Genomic DNA, 25,341 nt, shown 5'->3' with positions numbered 1-25,341 from the left:
TGCATCCATCTTGGAAGTCTCCATGATTGTAGAATGTTGGCACTGCTTTGGTGGATGTCATGGTACATCGGGGAGGGAGAATATGCCCTTTCCTTACTGATGTGCAATTTTGGAATTGGATTTAACCATTGCAATGGCTTAGATGTATTGACCTACAGATGATTGATGGTCATCCAGTTTTTATTGCATTCTAGATCATCATCTTAGGAATCTGCACTGGGCAAATTGTTCTGAAGAGAGAATGATGAAGTTATGTACCATTAACATGACATCCATCCATCATCAGCCCCTTTTTCCCATTTTTGCACATGGGATTGGGGTGTCACTTCAGCAGTGACATTCATCTTGAGCCAAGGTTTACACCGCTGGGTGGCAAGCCCTGCAGTGGTAATTCATCTGTACCACTCACTGCAGCCAATTTAGAATGTCCAGTTTACCTACTGCATGTCTTTGGAATGTGGGAGGAAACTGGAGCACCCGGAGGAAACCCATGAGACTGCAGGGAAAACATGCAGACTCTGCTCAGAAGGGAACCCAGCCAAGAATCGAATGGGAGAACCTCTTGCTGTGAGGTTACAGTGCTACCCACTGCACCACCACGGTCACCCATTGTCGTACCATTAACATGACAATGAGACTGAAAATGCCTCACCTTACTGAGTTTGTGTAAAAGAAGCATATATTCAGGGAATAACAAGAGCTAGACTTAAACCTCGTGGAACTGAACATGTGATGGAGTAAGACAAATAATTTGTCTTGGCCACTATTTTTTGAGCATGCTCTGAGAGGTAGGAGGCAAACCACTTCAGTACAGTATGTTTAGTTCCACAGTAAGTCTGCAAGTAGTCTAGGAGAATGTAGTGATCAGCTGTGTAATACTGTGAAGAAAGAATAAGGAGGACCAGAATTAGAGTAGTGCCATTGGTTCCTTGAGATAAGGAGGTCATTCAGGACCTGTGTATTGGCCATTTCAATACTGTATTTAGTGCAGAAACTAGACTGGAATGGATCATAAATGTGGGGAAGGGTGCCATGCTAAAAAAGGATGAAGGGCATTGCGAGGAGAGCAGCAGACAAAAAACAAACTGGAATGGAGAAGGTGATGTGTGAACGGGAAGGTTTAGAGAGTATAAAACACAAGGGTTGTTGTGCTGGTTATTTCTTGAAACAGATCTTAAACAGATTGCTCTCCAGAGCAGAAGTGGCTAAAGCCTAGAGAACAGCAAGTGGGATACTGTTGTCGGAGAGGGAACAAGAAAAATCTAAAAAAACTAGAGGCCAGTTAGTGTAACAGCACAGGTATGGAAAATCATGGTGAGAGAATTCTAAGGGAAAACCTGGTTGCTTTTCTAGAAGACAGCAGTCTGCAGAACAGCAACAAATCAAGGTTCTTGTTCAGAAACGTTGTTATTCACAATTTATTTATATTCACTTCTTAGCACAGAGGGATAAAGCTCTGATAGTATCCCAGCCAACCTGCTTTGATTAGTGAACTGGGAGCTGGAAAAGCAGACTGGGGAGGGTGGGAATGAATTGCTGCTTCCTGCTTATCTGCCTCTATCTCCACAATACTAGACTACTTAGCTAGTTTGACTTTATTGTAAGTTATTCTTCAATTAAAGTTCACATGGCTGACTATTTCTTATTCCCCCAGGGTCAAGATAGTCATTAGCCTCCCTGTATCCCTCTAAAGTCTCTAAAACACATTTTTACACATCTTTTGTTATCCCCCATATCTGATCATCAGTAGATCCTGGTACCTCTCCTCACTCCCTGGCTCTGCCTGCCCCTCCTGGCCTCCCCAGATTTATTCCAATAAGGATCAGGCTGGTGAGGAGATCAGGGTGTCCTTGGTCCATGTCACACACCTTCAGGAGTGTTTTCCTACTTTTTCTTCCACCCCCATACATCCACAGCAGTGTCCTGTGGGTGCAGTGTGAAGTGGGTGGACTGTGCTGATATCTCCTCACTTCCACAAGGAACTGACATTGGCAAGCCACCTCCACTCTCCTAATCGAGCACTAACACAGTTGTTTCTGCAGCCTCTGTCAGTGAAATCTAACCATATTGTGTGCCCTGTGCATATGCTCTTCCATACCAGGGTAGGTGCGCCCATGCCAGTGCCTCAGATGCTCAAGCCACTAAGTGAATCCAGGTCACTTGCCTCATAGTCAGATTTTTCCATCGACACCTTGGTGCTGGCTTAAAGTCTGTAAACATTTCTGAAGTGGGCTTTCATACCAAGGCCTCTTTTATGTGACACAATACCCACATGGGACTTGCATTGTGTTCTAAATAATGTGATACAAGGTATCTTAGAACCAGTTTCTACAGCAAACTTGGAATTCTTGTCTTGGAAAACATTTTGTTAGCTATCTGTTCATCTTGGGGGGTTTCTGATTGACATATACTATCAGATCCTTTTTATTCAATATTTCATAATAATAGAGTTTCACTCAGGGCAAGTCTTTCTTTAATGTAAAAAGTAGCAGCTGAAACTAACTTAAATGACGGTATAAATCAGTTTGCTTATTTTATTTTTGCATTACTCTGGGGGGTGTATTTTTGCACTGCGTGTGTGTCCGTCCCCATTTAAGGTATTACTTGCAAAAAACCAAGATCTTCAGGAAAGATTCAAAGTTGTTTGTTTTCTTTGTTTACAGCCTACTTTAAGTTTTGTTGAAAAATTTTTTAAAGATGCAAAAGATTTTATTTTCCCCTATGTAAATGGCAATGTACCATTCAGATAGGTGCTAATAATAATTTTGGTTAGTAGTGCTTGATGTTAATTCATTATTTGCTGCCATTCCCAATGAGTGTGGCTTACAAGCCATTAGGCAACAGCTTTGTCAGTTTACTGAAAAGTCACAATAAAAAAACACGACAGTGTGTAGAATCTGAAGGACAAGTAACCACGAACAGATAAATACGATAAGGGTATTTATTTAAACGAACACCAATAAAAAACAGTAGACAGGTTCTTAACCTCTTTTGTTCCAACCATAAGGAACTTGATCAGAACCTGTAGATAAATTCATAGTAACCATATTTAAATATTTAAAAACAACAGTGTATTCTGTTTCTGGTTTCTGATAAGTCAGCTTGTCAAATAGAGACCTTATGTCTTCTGTTAGATTTAGTTTTATGTATTAATGTGTTTTTGTTTGATAAACAGATCTACATCAAATTAAAGGTGTTGCGATGGGTAGGCCAGTCATTAACATCTATGGGAAAATTTCATTATCCGTATGGGAAGAGGAATATATTTTTAAAAATAAAAATGTATATTTTGACTTTATAAAATTTTGTAGATGTTTTGTTGATAATAGTTTTATGATTTGGGCTGGTGTTTTGTGGAGCTTGCATAATTTTATTACTTTATTACAGTTTACTACACCATTTTTAAGATTTAAACTGATAACATCAACCACTGATATTTAAATGTCTATATACAAGATGGATAAATTGGTAAGATTCATAGAAAGGATGTAAAGACATCATGTTATCTATATGCTAACAGAGTATGCACCTTAATCACAAATATAATGGTATAGTTTGTAGCCAGTTATTTAGGGCTAGTAGAAAACCTGAAACAGAAAGAGTCCTAAGCAAAAGTGAAACTTTAGCTAGACCTTACTTTTCAGAATAGCAAGTACTACATAATCATTCAGGTCATGTCTCTTTATCGAAGCTTAGATATCACATTAAATATAATAACATAGCAAAATTAAAAATATAATTAAACACAATGGGTCTACTATTAAAGAACTTGTAGGAGAGCAACCTTCTTTTGTTTATAAGAAAGAAAAGAATTTAAGACAGCAGCTCTGTTACAAGGATTTTAGTATAATTCATTCTAGCCATATTACAACTTAAGAACTGTCCCTTGCTATGACTGTATGTTTTGTAGTTCTATAAATAAAAATAATGTGTTTAAACATCGTGTTACTGGGAAAATATTTGCTTTCCGTTGTTTTGCAGCATGTAAATCTATCAATGTAATTTATTTAACGACTTGGAAAAAATGTGCTTCTATATTGGTAAGATAAATAGAATGTTAAATGAACTCATTTTCGAACATCTCTCTGATATATGGAGAAAAGTTTCTAGTAATGCTTTAGCTTAACATACAGTATACACATGATTCACACAAGCTCATAGAGTGGTGTTTTACTTACTGAATGCATTGAATATAAATGGATAAACTGTTTTCACGCAGATAATTAACCAGGTTTGAATGACACTGTCAGTATTAAACCCATCCTTAAGAGGAAATCATTATGCATTTAATTACTTAAATATTTATTATTTTAATTGTTTTAAGTAATTATTTATTGATTATGGCTGCATTTTGATTGGTGTAGAATTGTTGTTTCTAATGTATATAAGAATGTTTTGTTTACATTCTAGTATAAGCACTGAAAAAGAGTGTTACTTGAAAGCTATGCTATTAAAAACATTTTTATTATATTCTGAGGTGTCAAAGAGTTGTGCTGTGTTGTTTTCTGTTTTCTTTGTTCCCAGATCTATGTAACAGAAAGTTTCTAAGGTTGTCCTTACCAAGTTGCTGTTTGAATACGTTATATTTTGTTATATTTCAGACAGTAAGCCCTTGCCTGTTCTGACCAAAGCCCATCATGTTCGAACTGTGGCTGCATTCATAATTTTCTTTAAGAATACGTCTTTCACTGCCATCGCCATGATGACTGCTTAGTCATCACTGATTTTGTGAAACACTACAAAATAAATCTGATCTCTATATTGGGATATACTTCTGGGGCTACTGTTAACAATAATCATTTGCCTGGAGTCCACCCAATAGGAAAAGCTTGGAACTGTTTATTTAAGTTGCAGAAGATGGACCAACTGTTAAGTTATGTACTTATCATAATGATAGGTCTGTTGGAGTGAGGCCATCCATCATAACAATCCTGACACCTCCCTCTGCATTGACTGACATAATTTTAATGAATTTTATGTATGGAATTCTTTTTTTATCATGGCTTCCTGAAATATCTAACAGGACAGCTGCATAGTGCATTATGGGATGAAGACAGTATTGAACAACTTGGAAAAGTAGAGTGCCAAGTACTCGTAATGCTTGGGGCCTTAGTCTTACAAGTTAGATGTGATGGTTCCACTCCTCCTACAGATCAATTACTATAACAAGTATGTGTTTCTCATTTTAGATATTTTAAATATATTCCTTCTAGTAATACCTTATTTTATCTGCCACCTTCCTGCTCTCATCTAATATACTATGTATGTTCTTTAGTATTGTCTTTTACTAATGTACTTTAGGAGAATCCTTTTTGTTTGCATGTACATCATTTTTATTTGTAATACTTTTTCTTAACTTTTCCTGCGATTCTCACCTACCTTTGATCTGCTGATTTACAAACATTGGGTCAGTCTGGAAGTCACACACAGCCATGAAGAAGTCAACTCTTTTCTTTGGATTGATTTGCTAGTCACTCTATTTGCACTTTTTTCACTTGGATAACTTTACTAGCTGGTAAAAGTGGTGCTATTGGTCACATAAACAGATTGTTTGAAGAAGTTAATGTCTAGTTGTTTCTTGTTAGATCCCTGCTCTTCAGTAAGCTATTCAGTGCAGTAAGAATATTTATTGGGATCCTTGGTGCATAACCCTCAACTTCTTTGCTCACAAATCAGAGACAAAGCCAAAAAAAGAAGGTAAAGGCTCCAAATCAGGGACAGTTTTTTAAATGACTGTATTTCACTTCAATTTTTAAACACCTTTATTAAATTCATGCAGTTTTAACAATACCATGGGTACACATACAGTTGTAGAAAAGAAATCAAACCATCATAACTTTTTTTCCATAAGTTTTCTGCATAATTCTTATGATGTTCATCGTGTTTCACTGTTGCAGTCATTACACTTGGGTTATCTGCCGGCAGGCTACCCGCAGTCGGCCCGAGTTCCAAAGTCTTGGTCCGGCATCAGTTGCTGTCGCCTCTTCCCTGACGTCAGTGCGCCAGGGGTATAAAAGATGCAACTGATGCCATTTTCTTCAGTCTTTCTTGCCGTGCGGTGCCCGAAGCAAAAGCAGTTTGCAAGTGCCAGTCGGCCGACTCCCGAGATTTTCGAAATTGAGTTTCAGAACCGAAGTCTTCAATAAAGCTAAGTACCCCATTGGGGAAACTTTTTCTTGCTCCAGACTGATGTCAGTAAAAGTTAATAATTGTATTTCTTGTGGGAAGCAAATACCTCATAAGGACTTTCACTCTTACTGTATTCCTTGCCTAGGCCCTGACCACGACGTTACTAGTTGTCAGTTTTGTGCTAGATTCAACAAACGCACTATTAAATGTCGGTTTGATTTTTCTTTACATTATTTTGGCCGAAGGTTTAATTACATAATGCCGTCGGAACAACCGATGACTGGAATTTATAAAAAATACAAAGACAAAGAAAAGGACAGGCATCCGAGGTCCAAAACTGACGACGAAGCCTCTTCTAGGCCAGTCGCCGGTTCTCCAATTCTCAGTGAGGCACTTTCGCAGCCCCTGACACCCGCTACCTCAGAGCCACAGGCCGTATCCGACAGCCACGTGGCGACACAGAGGCCTGTGGAAACTCAAGGTATTGGGCCTATGGAAACTATTCCCTCAGATGGGTCCGGAGCCGCTGATCAGGCATCGGCTTCTGAGGGTGTTTTCAGACCTTCACAGCTTACAATTAAGGCCACTACAGCTGCCAAGGCAAAGTTAAAAACACCATTAAAGACAAGGAAACAAGTACAGCATTCTCCAGAACAGTCATCCATGCCAAAGAAACAGATGCTTAAAATGGCCGAAGACCTAATTACTTTAATCAGGGGCTCCCATCCCCCTCCTGACAAAAGGCCTAGGCAAGACACTGACTATGATTCCTCTGACCAGGTTTCTATTTCCTCTGATTCCTCTTCTGATCCGGGATACTCTCTCCCTCCCTATGAGGACTCTGATGCAGAAGAGTCTATACCTTCAGCCTCTCCGCCTGAGGATTATTCTTTTGGGGAAACCATGCACAAGATGAGGGAGCATTTCCATTGGGAGAGCCAGGATTACTCAGAATCCAAGAAAAGGCTCGGAGACTTTCTTTTATTGCCCCAGCACAGGCCCCTGGCTATTCCCCCTGTGCTTGATATTGTTGATGATGTTTTCTCTGAATCCAGTCTGACTCCTGATTCTTTACCCCCTGCACCAGTCAAGCCAGACAGGTACTACAGGGTCCCTGACTCTCATAAATTTCTTTACAAAAACCCTGCTGCAGATCCAGAAACAATTTCTCAGGGTCCTAAAGGGGTTAAAGCTTCCACTGCTAAAAATCCTGTCCCCTCGGATAGGGATTCCAGAGCCCTGGACAGATGGGGGAAAAAAGTTTACACTTCTGCTACTTTAGCTGTAAGGGCTTTAAATTGCCAGTTTCACATGCTTAAGTATCAACAGTATCTCATGTCATTGTTAAAGCAGAAAATGGTTTCAATCTCAGAAAGTCCTGACAGTAAGGAATATGCAGGATTTATTGCATGCAGCTGAACAAGTGGGAAAGCATACTTTACAATGTGGTTTTGATTCATTAGAGGCTTCTTGTAGAGCCGCAGTTACATGCTCTGTTATTCAAAGGCATGCTTGGTTGAAAGAACAAAGTTTACCTGACCATGTTAAAGTAAAATTATTGGATGCTCCACTACAGCATGATACTTTGGTGTTAAGGCAGAAGAGGTGTTAAAGAAAATGGAGGATAAAGCAAAATCAATGCAGACAGTAAAGGATTTTTTACAAAGTCAACCACCTAGGTTTAGCAGAACTGGCCTTCAAAAAATTGGTCCTTTCCGGTGTCAGACAGGCCACAAAGAGGTAGATACAGATGCCCAAGAGGCAGATCTCAGCCCCAAGGCTCCTACAGACCTAAACAATGGGGTGCTTCAGCCCCCAAAGGAAGGGAAGACAAATCACAACCTTATAGGAAGCAGTCCCTATGACTTCCCTCTACAGATGCCAAGCACTTACCTTTTGGCAGCACCCCTAGGGGGAAAGCTAGCATTTTTCTCAAAAAATTGGCACATAATCACCCAGGACAAATGGGTACTGAATATTGTTTCTCAGGGTTACAGGTTACATTGTCACACGCTTCCAAAATCAAGAGGTATGCCGGACCTGCCACAAAACCAATGGGCAGAGGCACAAAAACAAATTGCTGCTCTCATGGACATGGGAGCAATTCAAAGAGTACCACAGCAAGAACAGGGGCAAGGATTTTACTCAAGACTTTTCTTAGTACCCAGAAAGGACAAAGCCTGGAGACCAATACTGGACCTGTCAATCCTAAATACTTTCCTGGATGTTCCAAAATTCAAAATGTTAACACTACAGCAGCTTCTACCCATGCTGGGCAAGAAGGCTTGGCTAGTTACTTTGGACCTCAAGGAGGCATACCTGCATGTTCCAATCAGACAAACTTGCAGAAGATACCTCAGATTCATAGCAGACTCAATGCATTACAAATTTTCTGCACTGCCGTTTGGCTTATCTACTGCGCCCAGGGTCTTCACAAAATGCCTGGCACCAGTCATTGCATTTTGCAGACAAAAAGGAATTCAAATATATCCCTACTTGGACGACTGCCTTATTCAAGCAGAGAGCAAGGACATTCTACTAAAGCATCTGGCGTTTGTAAAAAGATTACTAATTTGCCTAGGGTACACAGTAAATGAAAAGAAATCAAAACTAGTGCCCTTTCAAGACAGAATATTCCTGGGTGCAAGCTTAAATACAACTGCCCAGATGGCTTATGTCATGCCAGACAAACAAAGGCAACTGACTCAATACTTTCAACTGATGGCAACAAAGACCCAGCTCCCTTCAAGAAAAATTCTGCAGGCCCTGGGCTTCATGGCGTCCTGCATTCTACTAATTCCATATGCAAGACTGCATATGGGAAAACTACAGTGGTATCTAAAAAGTGTTTGGACTCAACATTTTCACAGCCTGGAGACAATCATAACTCTAATTCCCTGCCTAAAACAGGAGTTTCGATGGTGGCCCCAGGCCTATCACCACAACAAGGGACAGCCTTTCACCTTACCCACAGCCAGGCAGACAATAACAACGGATGCATCGGATTATGCCTGGGGGGCACATATGGCAGGAAAATGTATTCAGGACACGTGGCCCAAGGAACAAATGCATCTTCACCTCAATCAGAAAGAGATGCTAGCTTACAGAATGCCCTGACAGCTTTCAAGGACCTACTACATCCAGGACAACTTCTAATAATGACGGACAATACCACAGTTATGTGGTACATAAACAAGCAAGGGGGCACACATTCCTACCCCCTATGCAGGCAAGCCATGACCTTGTGGAACACAGCACTAACCTATCAGGTACATCTGCAGGCACAATTCCTGCCAGGAACAAAAAATACACTGGCAGATGAACTAAGCAGAAATTTCATGGACCCTCACGAATAGAAACTAAATCCACAGGTGTTCAGCATGATAACAAATAAATGTTTTGCCTCCCCTCACAATTGCCAACTACAGAAATTCTGCACAAGAACTTATCACTCTCAAGCATGGAAAGTGGATGCTCTATCATTCAGCTGGAAAGCTCTGACAGTCTATGCCTTCCCTCCAATGCCTCTTCTTACCAAGGTGCTCCTAAAAGTCAGACAAGAAAGGCCAAAAATGATCCTGATTGCCCCAGACTGGCCACACCAGCAGTGGTACCCAATCCTAAAGAGCTTGTCTCAGGGCCCAGCTTGGCCTTTATCTCAAATTCCTCATCTACTGACTCAATAAAACAATCAGATTCTGCACAGTCAACTCAGAACCTTAAATCTGGCAGCATGGCAGATAATGTAGCCACTCAGACTGCACCTCTCTCTAAAGCTGTTATGGATGTCATTTTAGAAGCCAGGAGGCCCAGCACTAGGAAATCTTATGCAGAAAAATGGAAGAGATTCTGTGCTTGGAACCAGGCACAAGGGCTCAACCCACTTGTTCCAAATATACCTCAGATTTTACAATACCTAACTGAGATGCTGGACAAAGGCCTATCTTTTTCATCAATTAAATCCATGCTTCTGCCATTTTAGCTCATTACAGTACGGAACCTCCTATTTTTTCACATCCTGTACTAAGACAGTACCTCAGCAGGGCAAAAAACATAAGACCCCCAAGGAGAGCACCAGTACCAACTTGGGATCTCAATTTTGTTCTAGAAAAACTCACACTGCCTCCTTTTGAACCAGCCAGCACAGCTGATATAAAATTCTTATCATGGAAAACTGCTCTGCTCCTAGCAATAACTTCAGCAAGAAGAGTATCAGAGTTACAGGCATTAATGGCTGTGGAACCTTTCATCATTTTTCACCAGGACAGGGTTTCTCTCAGGACAAACCCAACATTCATGCCAAATGTAGTTTCCAATGTGGCCCTGAACCAAACCATTCATTTACCAACTTTCTACCCAAATCCCCAGAATAAAGGGGAGAGACTTCTGCACGCTTTGGATATACACAGACAGCTACGATTCTACTTGGACAAAACAAAAGCTTTCAGAAAAACTGAGCAACTGTTTGTAGCCTATGCTGCAGGATCACAAAGCAGACAATTTCAAAATGGATAGGACACTGCATCCGCTTCTGTTATGCACAACATGGCAAATCAGTGCCTAAGGTCATTAGGCCACATTCTACCAGAGCAGCAGCCACTTCAGCAGCCTTTCTCAGAGGAGTACCAACCAAAGACATTTTAGAAGCTGCCACCTGGAGCTCAGTACACACTTTCACTAAACACTACCACTTGCCTCTCTACTCAAAATCCAGAGTAGGCTTTGCCACTGCAGTCCTACAGGGCCTGGTAGCCTCTCCAAATCCAATCTAGATGCAGCCGCCCAACCTCAGCTTTGGGATTCAACCCAAGTGTAATGACTGTGAACATAGTACAGTTGTGTACCTACCATAAATGTAGATGTTCCAGTGTATTCACTGTTGCAGTCCAGGTTACCCACCCACCTTCCCCCTTTTCATTGCTGGGACTTCTCTGTACTTCTCAACTCTATATAACTAACCTATGTGGTGTATTTGCTTGTAGATGAAGGAAATGTTTATATTAGTACATGCATGCTTTTTGGCATAATTTTATTTTTTCCAGCCTTCCTATCTGGGGGCACCTGACATCTGGGGCAAGAAAAACTGAAGAAAATGGCATCGGTTGCATCTTTTATACCCCTGGCACACTGACGTCAGGGAAGGGGCGACAGCAACCGACACCGAACCAAGACTTTGGAACTCGGGCTGACTGCTGGTAGCCTGCCGGAGGATAACCCAAGTGTAATGACTGTAACAGTGAATACACTCAAACATCTACATTTATGGTAGGTACACAACTGTACTTTTTCTTTTAAACAGTTATCATTCACACTAACATTATATTAATTGCTCAAATCATGCATTTCCCTTTAATTTAATTTCTCCTCCTAAATATTATTTTGCATGTATTGTTCCTACAAATTCTGTTTATTTCTTTGTAATTTTTTTCTTTCCCTTTTCTAAAGATCCCACCTCCAGATGTTCTTCGTATTTCACTGTTGCAGTCATTACATTTGGGTTATCTGCTTGCAGGTAGCCCTCAGTCGGCCTGATTAACAAAGTCTTGGGTCCTGTGTCGGTTGCTGTCCCTTCTTCCATGACGTTAGGTCGTCAGGGGTATAAAACATGCATCCGACGCCATTACATCAGTCTTTCTTGCCGTGCGGTGCCCGAAGCAGAAGCAGTTCGCAAGTGCCGGTCGACCAACTCCTGAAATTTTCGTTTTCGAGTTTCAGAACCGAAGTCTTCAACTATAGCTAAGTACCCCATTGGGGAAACTTTTTCTTGCTCCTTACCGATGTCAGTAAAGGTTAATAATTGTATTACTTGTGGAAAGCAAATACCTCATAAAGATTTTCATTCGTACTGTATTCCTTGCCTAGGCCCTGACCACAACGTACCTTGCTGTTGGTTTTGTGCTTTATTTAATCCGTGCACTATCCATCGTCTGTATATTTTCACCTCTAAATATTTCGGTTCTCTGTTTAATTATCCAGAAATGTCGTCGGTTAGCCGTCCGGCTACTGGGATTCCGAAAAAACGCAAAGATAAAGACAGAGACAGGCCGCCGAGGTCCAAAACTGCCGACGCTTCTCCTAAGACAGTCGCCAGTTTGCCGGTACTCAGTGAGGTGCTTTCGCAGCCCCTGATGCCCGCTACTTCTGATTCGCAGGCCTCTACTGGGACCCATTCGGAGTCCGGTATGCCTCGTTATGCTTCAACTATGGAACCCGCGAATGTCTCTACCTTGGATGGGTCCGGAGCCGCTGTGCAGGCACTGGCTTCTGAGGGTGTATTCAGGCCTACGGACTTGCATATTAAACCGACACCTCCTTCTTTACTTAGGCCTAAATCTCGATCCATGCCTAAAAAACCGACGCCCAGGCCACATGCTCAGGCCTCTATGCCTTAAAAACAAATGATAAGAATGGCTGAAGATCTAATAACTCTAATCAGGGGTAGCCAACCCCCCCCCTCCTTCTCAGAGGCCCAGGACTGAAGTTGATTATGCTGATCAGGATTCTGTTTTTTCTGATTCTTCTGATGATCTGGATTTGCTCTTATCTACTTATGAAGATTCTGATGCAGAGGACTGCATTACCTCTGCTTCCCCTCCTGAGGATTTTTCTTTTGTGGAAACCTTACATACTCTAAGGAAGCATTTCCACTGGGAAAGCCAGGATTTTTCTGATTCAAGAAAGAGGCTTAGGGATTTCCTTCTCCTACCTCAGCATAGGCCTTTAGCTATTCCTCCTGTACTAGACATTGTTGATGCTTTTTCGGAATCTAGTTTGGCCCCTGATTCCCTGCCTCCTGCTCCCAGGAAACCTGATAGATACTACAAGGTCCCTGAGTCCCACAAGTTTCTTTTTAAAAATCCTATTGCAGATCCAAAGACTATTTCACAGGGGCCTAAGGGCATTAAGGCTTCTGCTGCTAAAAATCCTACCCCTTCTGATAGAGACTCCAGGGCGCTGGATAGATGGGGTAAGAAGGTTTACACTTCTGCAACCTTGGCCATTAGGGTTTTAAACTGCCAGTTTCATATGTTAAAGTATCAGCAACATGTTATTGGACTGCTTAAACAGAAAATGATGTTGATTCCTGACTGTGTGGAAAATAAAGAATTACAGGATTTAATGCATTCTGCTGAACAAGTTGGAAAACATACTTTGCAATGTGGTTTTGATTGATTAGAAGGCCTTTTGCAGGGCTGCTGTTACTGGGTCTGTGCTCAGAAGGCATGCTTGGCTTAAGGAGAAATCTTTGCCTGATCATGTTAAAGCTAAATTGTTGGATGCTCCTTTAAATCAGGACCGCCTGTTTGACAACAAGGCTGAGGAAGTTCTTAAAAAGATGGAAGATAAAGCTAAATCTATGCAAGCTGTTAAAGATTTTTTATGAGTTCAGCCTCCTAGATTTAGTAGGCACTGGCCCTCTAAGAATTGGTCCTTTCCAGCCCCTTCCAGGTGTTCTCAAGCCAAACCCAGACACAGCAAAAACCCAGGTTTCTGTCCTAGGGGACACACAGAACTAAACAGTGGGGGGCCTCCACTTCCAAATCTGGGAATAATAAGACTCCCCCCTATGGTAAACTGTCTTCCTTTTAAAATTTCCAAACACTTATCAACTGACTGCCCCTTTGAGGGGAAAGATTGCTCTTCATGCAAAGAATTGGGAACTCATTACCCAGGACAAATGGGTTTTAAATATAGTGTCCCAGGGATACAGATTTCACTTCCACACATTTCCAACACCAAGCGGGCGGCTGGACCTACCCCCAAATCAGTGGGCAGAGGCCCAAAAACAAGTACTTTCTCTCTTAAGCATGGGAGCTATTCAGCTGCTACCAGAAGAGGAAAAGGGGCAAGGTTTCTACTCGAGACTTTTCCTGGTACCCAGAAAAGACAATTTATGGCATCCTATCCTGGACCTGTCTACTCTAAACACCTTTTTGGAGATTCCAAAATTCAAGATGCTGACTCTTCACCAATTACTTCCTATGCTAGGCAAAGATGCCTGGTTGGCAACACTAGATTTAAAAGAAGCATACCTGCACATCCCAATCAGGGAATCTTGCAGAAGATACCTGCGGTTCAAAGCAGGCTACACGCACTATCAGTTCTCTGCACTGCCCTTTGGCTTATCTACTGTGCCCAGGGTATTCACAAAGTGCCTAGCTCCAGTTATTGCATTTTGCAGGCAAAGAAATATTCAAATATACCCATACCTGGACGAATGTCTAATTCAGGCAGAAAGCCAGGACATACTTTTGAATCATCTGTCCTTTGTACAAAAGGTTCTAACTTGTCTGGGGTACACCATAAACGAAAAGAAATCACACCTGGTACCCTGTCAACAAATTATATTCCTGAGAGCAAGCTTGAATACAACTTCCCAGATGAACACACCAGAGAAACAAATTCATTTGACAACCTACTTCAAACAAGTGGCCACAAAAACCCTGCTATCTGCAAGACAAATACTGCAAGCCTTGGGGTTCATGGCCTCCTGCATTCTTCTAATTCCATATGCAAGACTGCATATGAGGAAACTACTGTGGCATCTAAAAAGCCTATGGTGTCAACATTCTCAAGACCTGGAAACAATTATTCCTATCATACCTTCCCTACACCTAGAGTTCCTTTGGTGGGCAGAGGCCTACCACCAAAACAAGGGACTACCTTTCACACCACCCCCTGCCACCCAAACCCTAACAACAGACGCATCAGACTATGCATGGGGGGCTCACCTGACAGGAAAGTGCATTCAGGGCAAATGGAACCCAAGTTAAATGCACCTGCATATCAATCAAAAAGAAATGTTAGCTGTACAGAATGCTCTGACAACCTTCAAGGACCACATTCTTCCAGGACAACTAATGGTAAAGACGGACAACACCACTGTTATGTGGTACATAAACAAGCAGGTGGGTACACATGCTCACCCCCTTTGCAGACTAGCCATGGCATTGTGGAACACGGCCGTGAGCTACCAAGTGCACCTACAAGCTCAATTCCTGCCAGAAAAATTAAATACACTGGCAGACGGACTAAGCAGAAACCTCATAGACCCACACGAGTGGAAACTGGAACCAAGGATTTTCAACATGTTGACAAGCAAATGGGGGAGCCCAGATATAGACCTGTTTGCCTCTCCCCAGAACTACCAATTGGACAAATTTTGCACAAGGACTCCCCACCAACAAGCCTGGAAAGTGGATGCTTTGTCCTTCAGCTGGAAAAACCTATCAGTCTGTGCCTTCCCCCCTCTGCTTCTGCTCTCCAAAGTGCTACTAAAAATCAAACAGGACAAACCAAGGATGATTTTGATTGCTCCAGACTGGTCGCACCAACACTGGTACCCCCTCTTGCGCAGTGTGTCACGGTTATCTCCATGGCACCTGCCTCAGACTCCTTCCCTGCTGTCTCAGCAGGAGAACCAGATTCTGCACCCTCAGCTTCTAACAGTGAACCTTGCAGCCTGGCTAATTTCTTAATCTCTCCTTTACCATCCCTCAGCAAACCTGTGATGAATATAATTTTAGAGGCAAGGAGGCCTAGTACTAGAACATCTTATGCTGAAAAATGGAAAAGATTCTGTGCCTGGAACCAATCTCAAGGGATGAGCACAACAATGCCCAATTTACCTCAGATTTTACAATACTTAACTGAGATGCTTCACAAGGGCCTGTCTTTTTCCTCCATTAAAATCCATGCCTCAGCCATTTCAGCTCATTATAACACAGAACCTCCCCTCTTCTCTCATCCACTGCTCAAGCAGTTCCTCAGAGGGGCCAAAAATTTGAGACCACCCAGGAGAGCTCCAACCCCAGCCTAGGACCTTAACTTTGTCTTGGAGAAACTCACTCTACCTCCTTTCGAGCCAGCTGCGACTGCAGACTTAAAATTACTTTCTTGGAAAACAGCTTTCCTTTTAGCAATAACTTCAGCTAGAAGAGTATCTGAATTACAGGCCCTTATGGTAATGGAGCCTTTCATCATCTTTCATGCGGACAGGGTATCCCTCAAAACCAACCCATCCTTCATGCCTAAGGTAGTATCCAGTGTGGCTCTTAATCAGTCCATTCATTTGCCATCCTTCTTTCCCAATCCACAGAATAAAGGGGAACGGATACTGCATTCCTTAGATGTGCACAGACAACTAAGATTCTACTTGGACAGGACTAAACCTCAAAGGAAATCTGAACAACTGCTGGTAGCATTTGCTGCAGCGACAGAGGGGAAGGCTATTTCAAAGCAAACCATTTCTAAATGGATAAGCCATTGCATTCATTTCTGCTATAAGCACCATGGAAAACCTATTCCCCAGGGGATCAGACCTCACTCCACCAGGGCTGCATCTACCTCTACAGCTTTTCTCAGAGGCGTCCCTACCAGGGATATCCTAGAAGCTGCTATCTGGAGTTCTGTACATACTTTCACCAAGCGTTATCATTTGCCAATTTTCTCTAAACCAGAGCTGGCTTTGTCACTGCAGTCTTGCAGGGCCTTATAGCTGGCCCTAATGCTATCTAAATTCCTCCTCCCAACCATAGCTTTGGGAATCTACCCAAATGTAATGATTGCAACAGTGAAAAACAAAGAACATAGTACAGTTGTGTACACTTACCATAAATGTAGATGTTCGAGTGTATTCACTGTTGCAGTCCTGGTTACCCTCCCTCCAGCCCCCTAACTTCTTTTGGCTATACCTCTACTTTCCTTTGCTATGCTTAAAAGCCTTTTTGGTGTATTTGCTTTTTGTTGGAGGTATATCTTTGTGTTTTTATATTTAACTGCTTCCCATTAGGGGGGCACCTGACATCTGGGGCAAGAAAAACTGATGTAATGGCGTCGGCTGCATGCTTTATATCCCTGACAACCTGACATCATGGAAGAAGGGACAGCAACCGATGCAGGACCCAAGACTTTGTTAATCAGGCCGACTGAGGGCTACCTGCAAGCAGATAACCCAAATGTGATGACTGCAACAGTGAATACACTCGAACATCTACATTTATGGTAAGTGTGCACAACTGTACTTTCTTTTATTTCCTTTACAATATTCAGTATTTAGGTTACTGTTGGTTTAGATTTTGATTTCCATTTTCTAGTAGTAGCTTTTTATCAGCCAATAGCATTAGTCTTAGCTAGGCTTTAATGTCGAATTAATTTAGATCCTATATCCCAGCGCCAAAGAATTATTTCCTTTCTATCATTTGCACCCCCAGTATTTAAAGTACTGTGTATAGGCATACCTCTCAACCTCTTAGCACAAGAAATCTGGACAAAGCCTAAATGATGGCGGGACAAAGGCCCAGAAATAGGGCCAGATTTTTAATATTGCTCTTCTAAACTTAGAAAGTTGCTAGAATAGCAGGGTTTGTGTTACCATGCATTTTCTGAAGGATATGAAGTCTGAAACTCTAATGTATGTTGTTATTTAGTGACTTCAGTCCTTTGGGATTAAACCACACGTTTTATGAGGAACAGATCAAAAAATATGAGACAGAAATATTGACTTTCTGCAAAAAGTCTGGAAAGTTTAGAGGTATGTCTGTAGGTAATTTTTAAGATCTGCCAATGTGTTACATTTCCAAAAAAAAGGTATTCTCACTTACCTCTTTCCATCACATTTCTGAAGGAGTACTTTCAGAGAGGAAAATATCTCCAAAGTCTGCTAAGGGTAAAAAATGCCTATGCAAACACTTCCATGCAAAAATAGTAAACCTTCTGGACTTTGTTGCATACTTGGGAACCATACAAGTATCTAATTAATCTTCACACTCTTCTCTTGTATATTGCCTTTCCATTCTGTCTCTTCCAAATCTCATTTGCTTTTAGTTATATTGTAATATTTTATATGTCATACAAGTTTTCCCTTTTTAACAGCAACTTCATTTGTACACTTCACTAAAAACTCAACCAGTGCTGATCTTTCACTTATCACTCCCCTGGTGTCATCACACTCTATTAACTTTTCCTCCTTAGTTATGTGTTCCCAGTACCTGGTTTCCTTTGCTAATTCTCCTGTAAATCCCAGCCCTCTTTGCCTGTTTTCTCTCCCCCTACTTTTAGTTATCCTTATTGAAAAAATCCCCTTTATCCATTCCTATGTTTTCTTAGTACTTATAATTTCTGCTACTTTATAAATAAAATATTGTGTATGATTTATTCTCCTTAAGGACCCGCGTCCAAAATCCAACTCTCTCTTTATTTCTTGACCCCACCCCACTTTAGTTCGTCATCATGTATTTCCACTTTGATTTGTAATCTTCTCCTTGTTTATGTAGAAGAGCCTTTACTGTGTAGCTGTAATGTGTCATTTCAAATTGTAAGTTCTAAACCACCTTATTCTGTGAAGAGAAACAACATATCACACTTAAGCCTTGCTCTCTTCCCCTCCCAAATAAAGTCCCTCAACTCTTTACTAATTACTGTACACAACTTCTCCTTTGTGTATAGTATACCCGACCTGTATACAAAACGAAAGGGACTTCAAACATTTTCACTGATTGTATCTTACTATCCATAGCCACAATCAAGAGTTTTCAACTTCTCAATTTTTGTATTATCTTGTATTCAGTCTCTTCCCACATATCCTTAACTGCCACAATAGAATCTGTTGTAATTCACAAACGTAAATGCTTCACTTTTTCATGTCTCATATTAGAAAAACAGGTTTTATGTCAACATGCATTTTCTGAACAATAAGAATTATGAAACTCTGCCTGGCTTTACTGACTGACAGTAATCTTCAGTGATTTGCCAGAAAATCAAACAAATTATGAGTGGCAGGGCAAAAATATGAGGTATAAACAGAACATTCTGCAAAACTGGGGACTAGTTGAGAGGTGTTCCTTAGTGGAAATTAGCCTAACAGAAATCATGCAACTTTGTGTTACCATGTTGAAGGGGATTGAAAAACAGGAGCTTGACATAATAATTAGATAGCTGGTCATGTGCACATTAGAAATTAAAAGCGAAAATTGGTGTGCGGTATGGATACATTGTATTACAAACTGGTAGATGGCACAGTGGAACTGAAGAAAAAGGGAATGAATGAGAAGTAAGGGACGGCTGGATAGGACATGACACTGGACAGTCTTGGAAGAAATACTACTTTGTGAATCTGAATAATGTGGTAGAATCATGAAGGACATTGCCCAAGTCACATGTGTAGTGCCAGTTATGAGATGATTTTGAGGGAGCTTAGGAGAAAGCAAGGAAAGGGTCATCTGCTTAAGGTATAACTTGTAACCTTGAGGTGGCCACAGGGGATCATAGAGCTTCATCTTTTGGAATCTTGCCCAATAATGGACTACAGAAACACTGATTCATATTTATATGTGGAGTCTTAGAAAGTTGCTTAGTTACTTGTGAATTACTTATCATATATCATCTGTTAACTAATATCATGCAGAGTTCGAATGATGCTTTTCAGTTAGGCAAATATTGAAGAGATTTTTAAAGTGGCTTTAATGTCTGATGAATTTGACATTAGAATAATAGGTTCATAGGTTGGTACTAGGCTATCGGCCCTAGGGCCTATGCAAGCCTAGCCATAACAATTCCCTGGCTATTTCTTCCCACACTATTTACTTAAGGGAAACATAAAGGCTGAGAAGAGTCTGAAAGAGTACTCACTACTCTGAAATAAGTATCGCGTCTTTCTCCAGGCATCATGATTTAATTGATTGATGCAATTTCATAAGTCTGCTTTATCTGTGCTATATAATTTTATGAGGATTAGGTATTTTTAGTTTGCTTTATCTGAGGTTGTGCAGATATTGATGCTTAATTAATTGTGGAAGCTATCATACTTCTGATCATTTCTTTTAAAGGACAACAACAGGATTCTGTTATTAAATGCTCGACTTCTCTGTCCTTTTTCTCCCCGTTTACAGTCCCTGATATGAATAAACAACAATCCAACATTTAAAATATTTTAAATTGACTGTTTCTCTCCACTAGAACAGTACCAAATTGGGTGTATATTATCTTGTTGAAACGACATAACAGCAAATGCCGTTTTGATGACAAATAAACAGCGAACTGGAAATACAGCGAAAGCTCAAGCCAGCGTTTTTTTTTTTTCCAATGGAAAAAAATCGCTTGGCCGTCACCATGACATTGCCCTTTACCCCAATGTAGTGCGATCTCAGAATTGCTATATTTAGTTAGGGGGTGGAGGGGCACAGCCCTCCACATTGGGTGGTGTGGGGGCAAAGCCCCCTTGAAATGTTTTAACTGGTGTGTTGTGTCTTGTTGGTCTACGGATGTTTTTCCCTAGGAAAAAAATCGGTGACCTGGGCTTTCGCTGTTCTTGCAGTTTGTTGTTTATTTGTTGTCGAAATGGCATTCGCTGTTATGCCATTTTGACAAGATAATATAGACCCCTTTATTGTACTGTGGTGATTTCACTTTCAAAAACTTTTATCCTGCCCTTGAAAAGCTTTCTGCAGTCTCCAATTCATTGATGTTATCAAGGCCAATGAATACAGATGGTTTTATGGCCAATTCTCTCCTCAAACTGACATCACCACGACTGTCCTAAAAACCCACCCATGCTGTGATTTCACAGCTGCCTGGTCCTTCCCCTACCCATTGAGAAAGTAAAGGCTAGAACAAGGAAACAGTATATGACTGAAGTCTCTTGCCGTGTGCTGTCAATCACAGCAGGTAATGACTCAAATTACCTTTAGCACTTTGACAGCTAGGGAAGTTAGGTGTGAAGGGTGATGGGAGATGAGTTGAAGTAGTACAATTCAGGCTTCACAAAAGACTGCAGTTTAGCCATTCTAAAAAGAAGCAACAGTAAAAAGCACTTTGAAAGTCTGTTCTGTGGCATTTGCACTGTTTGTGTTTTAAGTAGTCATTGAATGACATGAAACGTTCCTTAAAACTGACTGAAAGACTGCAGTGTATGCATATAAATCATTGCAGTGACATGAACTTTTGGAAGAAAGAGGCCTGCGTGATGTAGGTTTTTTTTTTTTTTTTACAGACAAGCACTGTATTGTGGGATACCTAGAGGCAGACTAAACATTCAAGATCACTTCAAGATACTAGACACCATGTGGTCAGACTCAGAAATTACGTATAAAAATATGTAAAAACCTGTAAATAGTCTCAGAGTGGTGTTAAAATGTTAGAAACACCAAAGCATGATGAAATAAACATTTTTTTTTGAGTCTGTAGTGGTTCTCCTTTAAGTTATTTTGTGTATGTGTTTAGGGTAGATGGCTTTCTGCTTTTACAGGTGGATTTGGACCCAAGGTGCAGTTTTTAACTTTAAACCTAGGCCTGTTTCCAGAACTGAAATATTAACTTGTAATGTACAAGTTATGTAGCAGAAATAGTGGAATCATGTCAAGTCACCAAGTGCATTTTTACCGAGTGCATTTCAATTATAAAAGAATAAAACCACTTTTGGTGAACCACAAGAAAGCTTTTTTGCAGGGTAATATGCTCTTCTGTACCCCCCCCCTCGTTTGGGAGGGTGAGCTCCACATCCACCTCATCTTGTATATACCAGCTTTGAGGTTGTACAGCAATGTGGAAAAGTGCAGCTTCACTTATCCCTGAAAAAGGCTTTTGGACCTTTTTACTTGATGGAATTGTATTTGGTGAAAATGCATTTGGTGGCTTAATGGGTTCACAAAATAGTTGTGTAACAGTACAATCACAGTACAGTACCAGTCCAAGACAAAATAGTACCTAGTTCTGTAGTAGTTGTACAGTGAATTTCTAAATCTCTGTAATAGCAATACCTTTTTACCAAATTTTCTGATTTTAAACCTGCTTTTGAAGAGCAATTTATTTTGGTAAATGTTATATGGTGAGAAACAGTTAAATGTTATATCTACTTTACTAATTTGACTCCCTGCACAAGACTTCTTTTTCATGTCTGTTTTCTTTTTTATTGCACTCTTTTATTCCAAGGAAACAGAACTTTTGGAGAACAGGTTTTGGGATAATGTGTCAGCATACAGTTAATCACATTTGATGTCCAGATTTCACATATACATTATCTTCTTACTCCCTGTTTTTCTTGCTGTCTTCTTTTACAGGTTTTGTATACACAGAAGTCTGTATAGTGCATATCTGATTTTGTAAGCCAGTGATGTACAGTTATCTCACATTTAACAAACTGCATTATAGGACTGAAATGATGCAATGTTCTTGCTGTCTGTTTTTTGAGTTTTCATATAGGGATATACCCTTATTGAGGATATTGGGATGTGTTGTAGTAACACCTTAACCTTTAACTCAAGGTAATACATTGGTGCAGTAAGTAGCATTGCTGCCTCACATTGTGTGGTTTACAAAATACAGAATGGAGAACACCGACTACTGCAAATTGGAATTTTTTAATTCTGTAGCCTTCTCCTGGAATACAGGTATTCCAGGAGAAGGCGAAGGCCGAGGTACCAGAATTAAAAAATTTCCAATTTGCAGTAGTCGGTGTTCTCCATTCTGTATTTTGTATGCTTTACTGGTGAAGGAGTGGAGGAATCGTGTATATTTTTTCACATTGTGTGGTTCTATGATTTAGATTCTGATTGGGGTGCCTTCTGTGTGGCATTTGCATAGGTTTTTACAGGGGTCTCCAGTTTTCTTCCAGATCCTGAAGTCATGACGGCATATGCATTAGCAATAACTCTTAATTACTAGTAGGTCAGTTTTTGTTAGGAATTTGAGTTTGTCTGTGTCCTCTGATTGACTTGCATCTCATCCGGGATGATTTCTATACCTTATTGTCTGAGTACTGAATAGAATGCAACATTTGTGGTGAATAGATGATAAACATTAAGTAGTTATTGATTCTGCAGCAGAAACTCTTCACGTTTTCTTTTCCTTTCCTTACAGTTGAATTGATTTGATTCACTTATAATGTTCAGCACACCTAATTGTATCAATTCATGTCAGTTTGGTTTTCATACTTCAGATTACAGTCTTATTTAAGATTTGTTGATTATTTTTTCCTGTAGATGGGGATCAATTAGAACACATGGATGGTGTCAGTTTGCAAGCTGTTACACTTTCAGATGGTTCTACTGCATTTATCCAGCATAGTCCCAAAGGTATGCATCTCTTATGTACAATTTCTTTTTGTTGAAATCTGTATATTTTCATAATTCAGAAGTTTTCACATTTTAGTTAGTGTTTAGAATTTCAAATGGAAGGGTTAGATAACCCACCAGTTTAATAAGCAAATAAATAAAATAAAAATGGCAATTCTAAATAGAATTTTGCTTTGAAAGGGCATGCTAATTTGGTTCCTTTTTTATCACATATTTTCATTTATGTAATGTTTGTTGGATTCACAACAGTGATAAGATTATGCATAGCCTATTTCAGAAGTGGCACTTGTAGAATGCGACTGATTGGACTGTGTTTGCACAGCGAGTCAAATGAGATTCAGGAAAAAAAGAGAGAAAGGGATTGTTCATCTGTGGCATGTGTAATGTACTTTCATCTGTGGCATGTGCAGTGTATATTCATTTGTGGCATGTGTAGTGTATGTCCCTATGTTTGAAGTGAGAAACGGTGAAATATTCATGAAAAGAAGTTTAAAGTTAAAGCTTCTTACATATGCCACAGTGATTATCACATGTGACATTATTTGCCACTTTCTGCTGCTTTACATATACAAAGACTACACAAATGATTAAGGTCAGAATACAGAGTCGCTTCAGTGTTACAGTCTGATAAATCCCTGACTATGGCCCAGAGGACCAGGGTTCAGTTAGTGGCTTGTGCATCTGGTGGAGTGACAGACAGGATGGTCATGCCTGTCCTGGAGAGGATGGGTTGTGCCAGGCTTTATCATATGATTGCTGATGGAATCTAGTGGATCTAGTGAATCAGTGGACACAGGGGTTGTGTTGGAGGGCATGGAAGGAACTTGGGAAGGCAGAACCACCCTACAGCTGCTGATGGCCATGTGCTAATGTAGACCTCCCATTGCCATCAGCCTACCTAGTGATGCCAGTGCAAGGGGGTGGGGTATTAGGCTATGATAAAAATCTCTCAGCAGCTGCAGTGGGCATGTAGGTGCAGCCCCCTTCAACCTTTTCATGGAATACATTGGGATGCTCCATGTACAGGTGTGCTGTCTCATTTGGGGGCTCCTCCCAATGCATATCATACCAGGTCACCTGGAAGGAGTGGAGGAGGTGGCACAACTGAATATTGGGCAAAAACTTATGGTCTTGAAATCAGCAGTGGTGGGAAGGTAAAAGAGATGGAAGAAAGTCAGAATAGAGGAGCTTTTTGAGGAACATCATCATAGGGCTGTAAATAGCACTGTAACTAAATGTTTTATTGAAATTCAACTTCTCAATTTTTGTATTATCTTGTATTCAGTCTCTTCCCACATATCCTTAACTGCCACAATAGAATCTGTTGTAATTCACAAACATAAATGCTTCACTTTTTCATGTCTTATATTAGAAAAACAGGTTTTATGTCAACATGCATTTTCTGAACAATAAGAATTATGAAACTCTGCCTGGCTTTACTGACTGACAGTAATCTTCAGTGATTTGCCAGAAAATCAAACAAATTATGAGTGGCAGGGCAAAAATATGAGGTATAAACAGAACATTCTGCAAAACTGGGGACAATTTTAAAGAGAGTCTGGTTGGGAATAAAGTTTTTTTGTCTGATTATGTAAGCAAGGGAGTGGTCACTAATATCATCAGGAAGGGTACCTGCTTTATAAGAGAGAATGGCTATTTACTAAGATCTAGTCTAAGATGCATTCTTTGCTACTGGGTTTATGGATTCTGGTTGGACTGGTAATTATTTGGGAGAAGCCATAAAGGTTGATATGGGTTGTAGGTTTGGATGAGGTACAGCAATTCCAATCTATATTAAGATCACCAAGTAAAATGGTTTCTTGTGGGAAGGATGTAGAAAGCCAGCAAATTATATTTTTTAGGATGTTAATGTTATTGCCTGGAGGTAGGTAGGAGCATATAATGTACAAAGATTTGCTAGCATTGATCTGTAGTTTAGAGATGAGGATTTCAGCATTACTATCAAAAGGTAGTTTTACATCGAAAGAAGTGACATGTAACTTAGATTTGTGTAGAATTGCTACCCCTCCACCCTTTTTGGTTGTATGGTCTAATAAGATATTATAGTCAGGTGGGATAATTTCATTCTCCTTTGTTACTGGTTTGAGCCAAGTCTCTGTTAAACATAGGATATCAAATGAAT

General features: G+C 40.4%; 1 protein-coding gene across 1 annotated transcript in view; it reads left to right on the top strand.

The window, feature by feature from the left end:
* The window catches only part of ZNF143 (zinc finger protein 143), a 752,158-nt gene that overhangs the window by 212,759 nt on the left and 514,058 nt on the right, over window positions 1–25,341 (top strand). Inside the window, exon 4 of the mRNA XM_044059280.1 lies at window positions 23,106–23,198. Within this exon, the coding sequence (XP_043915215.1) occupies window positions 23,106–23,198 (93 nt within the window). The remainder of the gene's footprint in view (window positions 1–23,105; window positions 23,199–25,341) is intronic.

This window comes from Protopterus annectens, chromosome 17.part0 (assembly GCF_019279795.1).
Source record: "Protopterus annectens isolate FY-2018-M chromosome 17.part0, PAN1.0, whole genome shotgun sequence".
NCBI classification, from domain to species: domain Eukaryota; kingdom Metazoa; phylum Chordata; order Ceratodontiformes; family Protopteridae; genus Protopterus; species Protopterus annectens.
The sequence above is the reverse complement of the archived record's forward strand: the minus strand, read 5'-3'. Positions and strand labels throughout refer to the sequence as shown.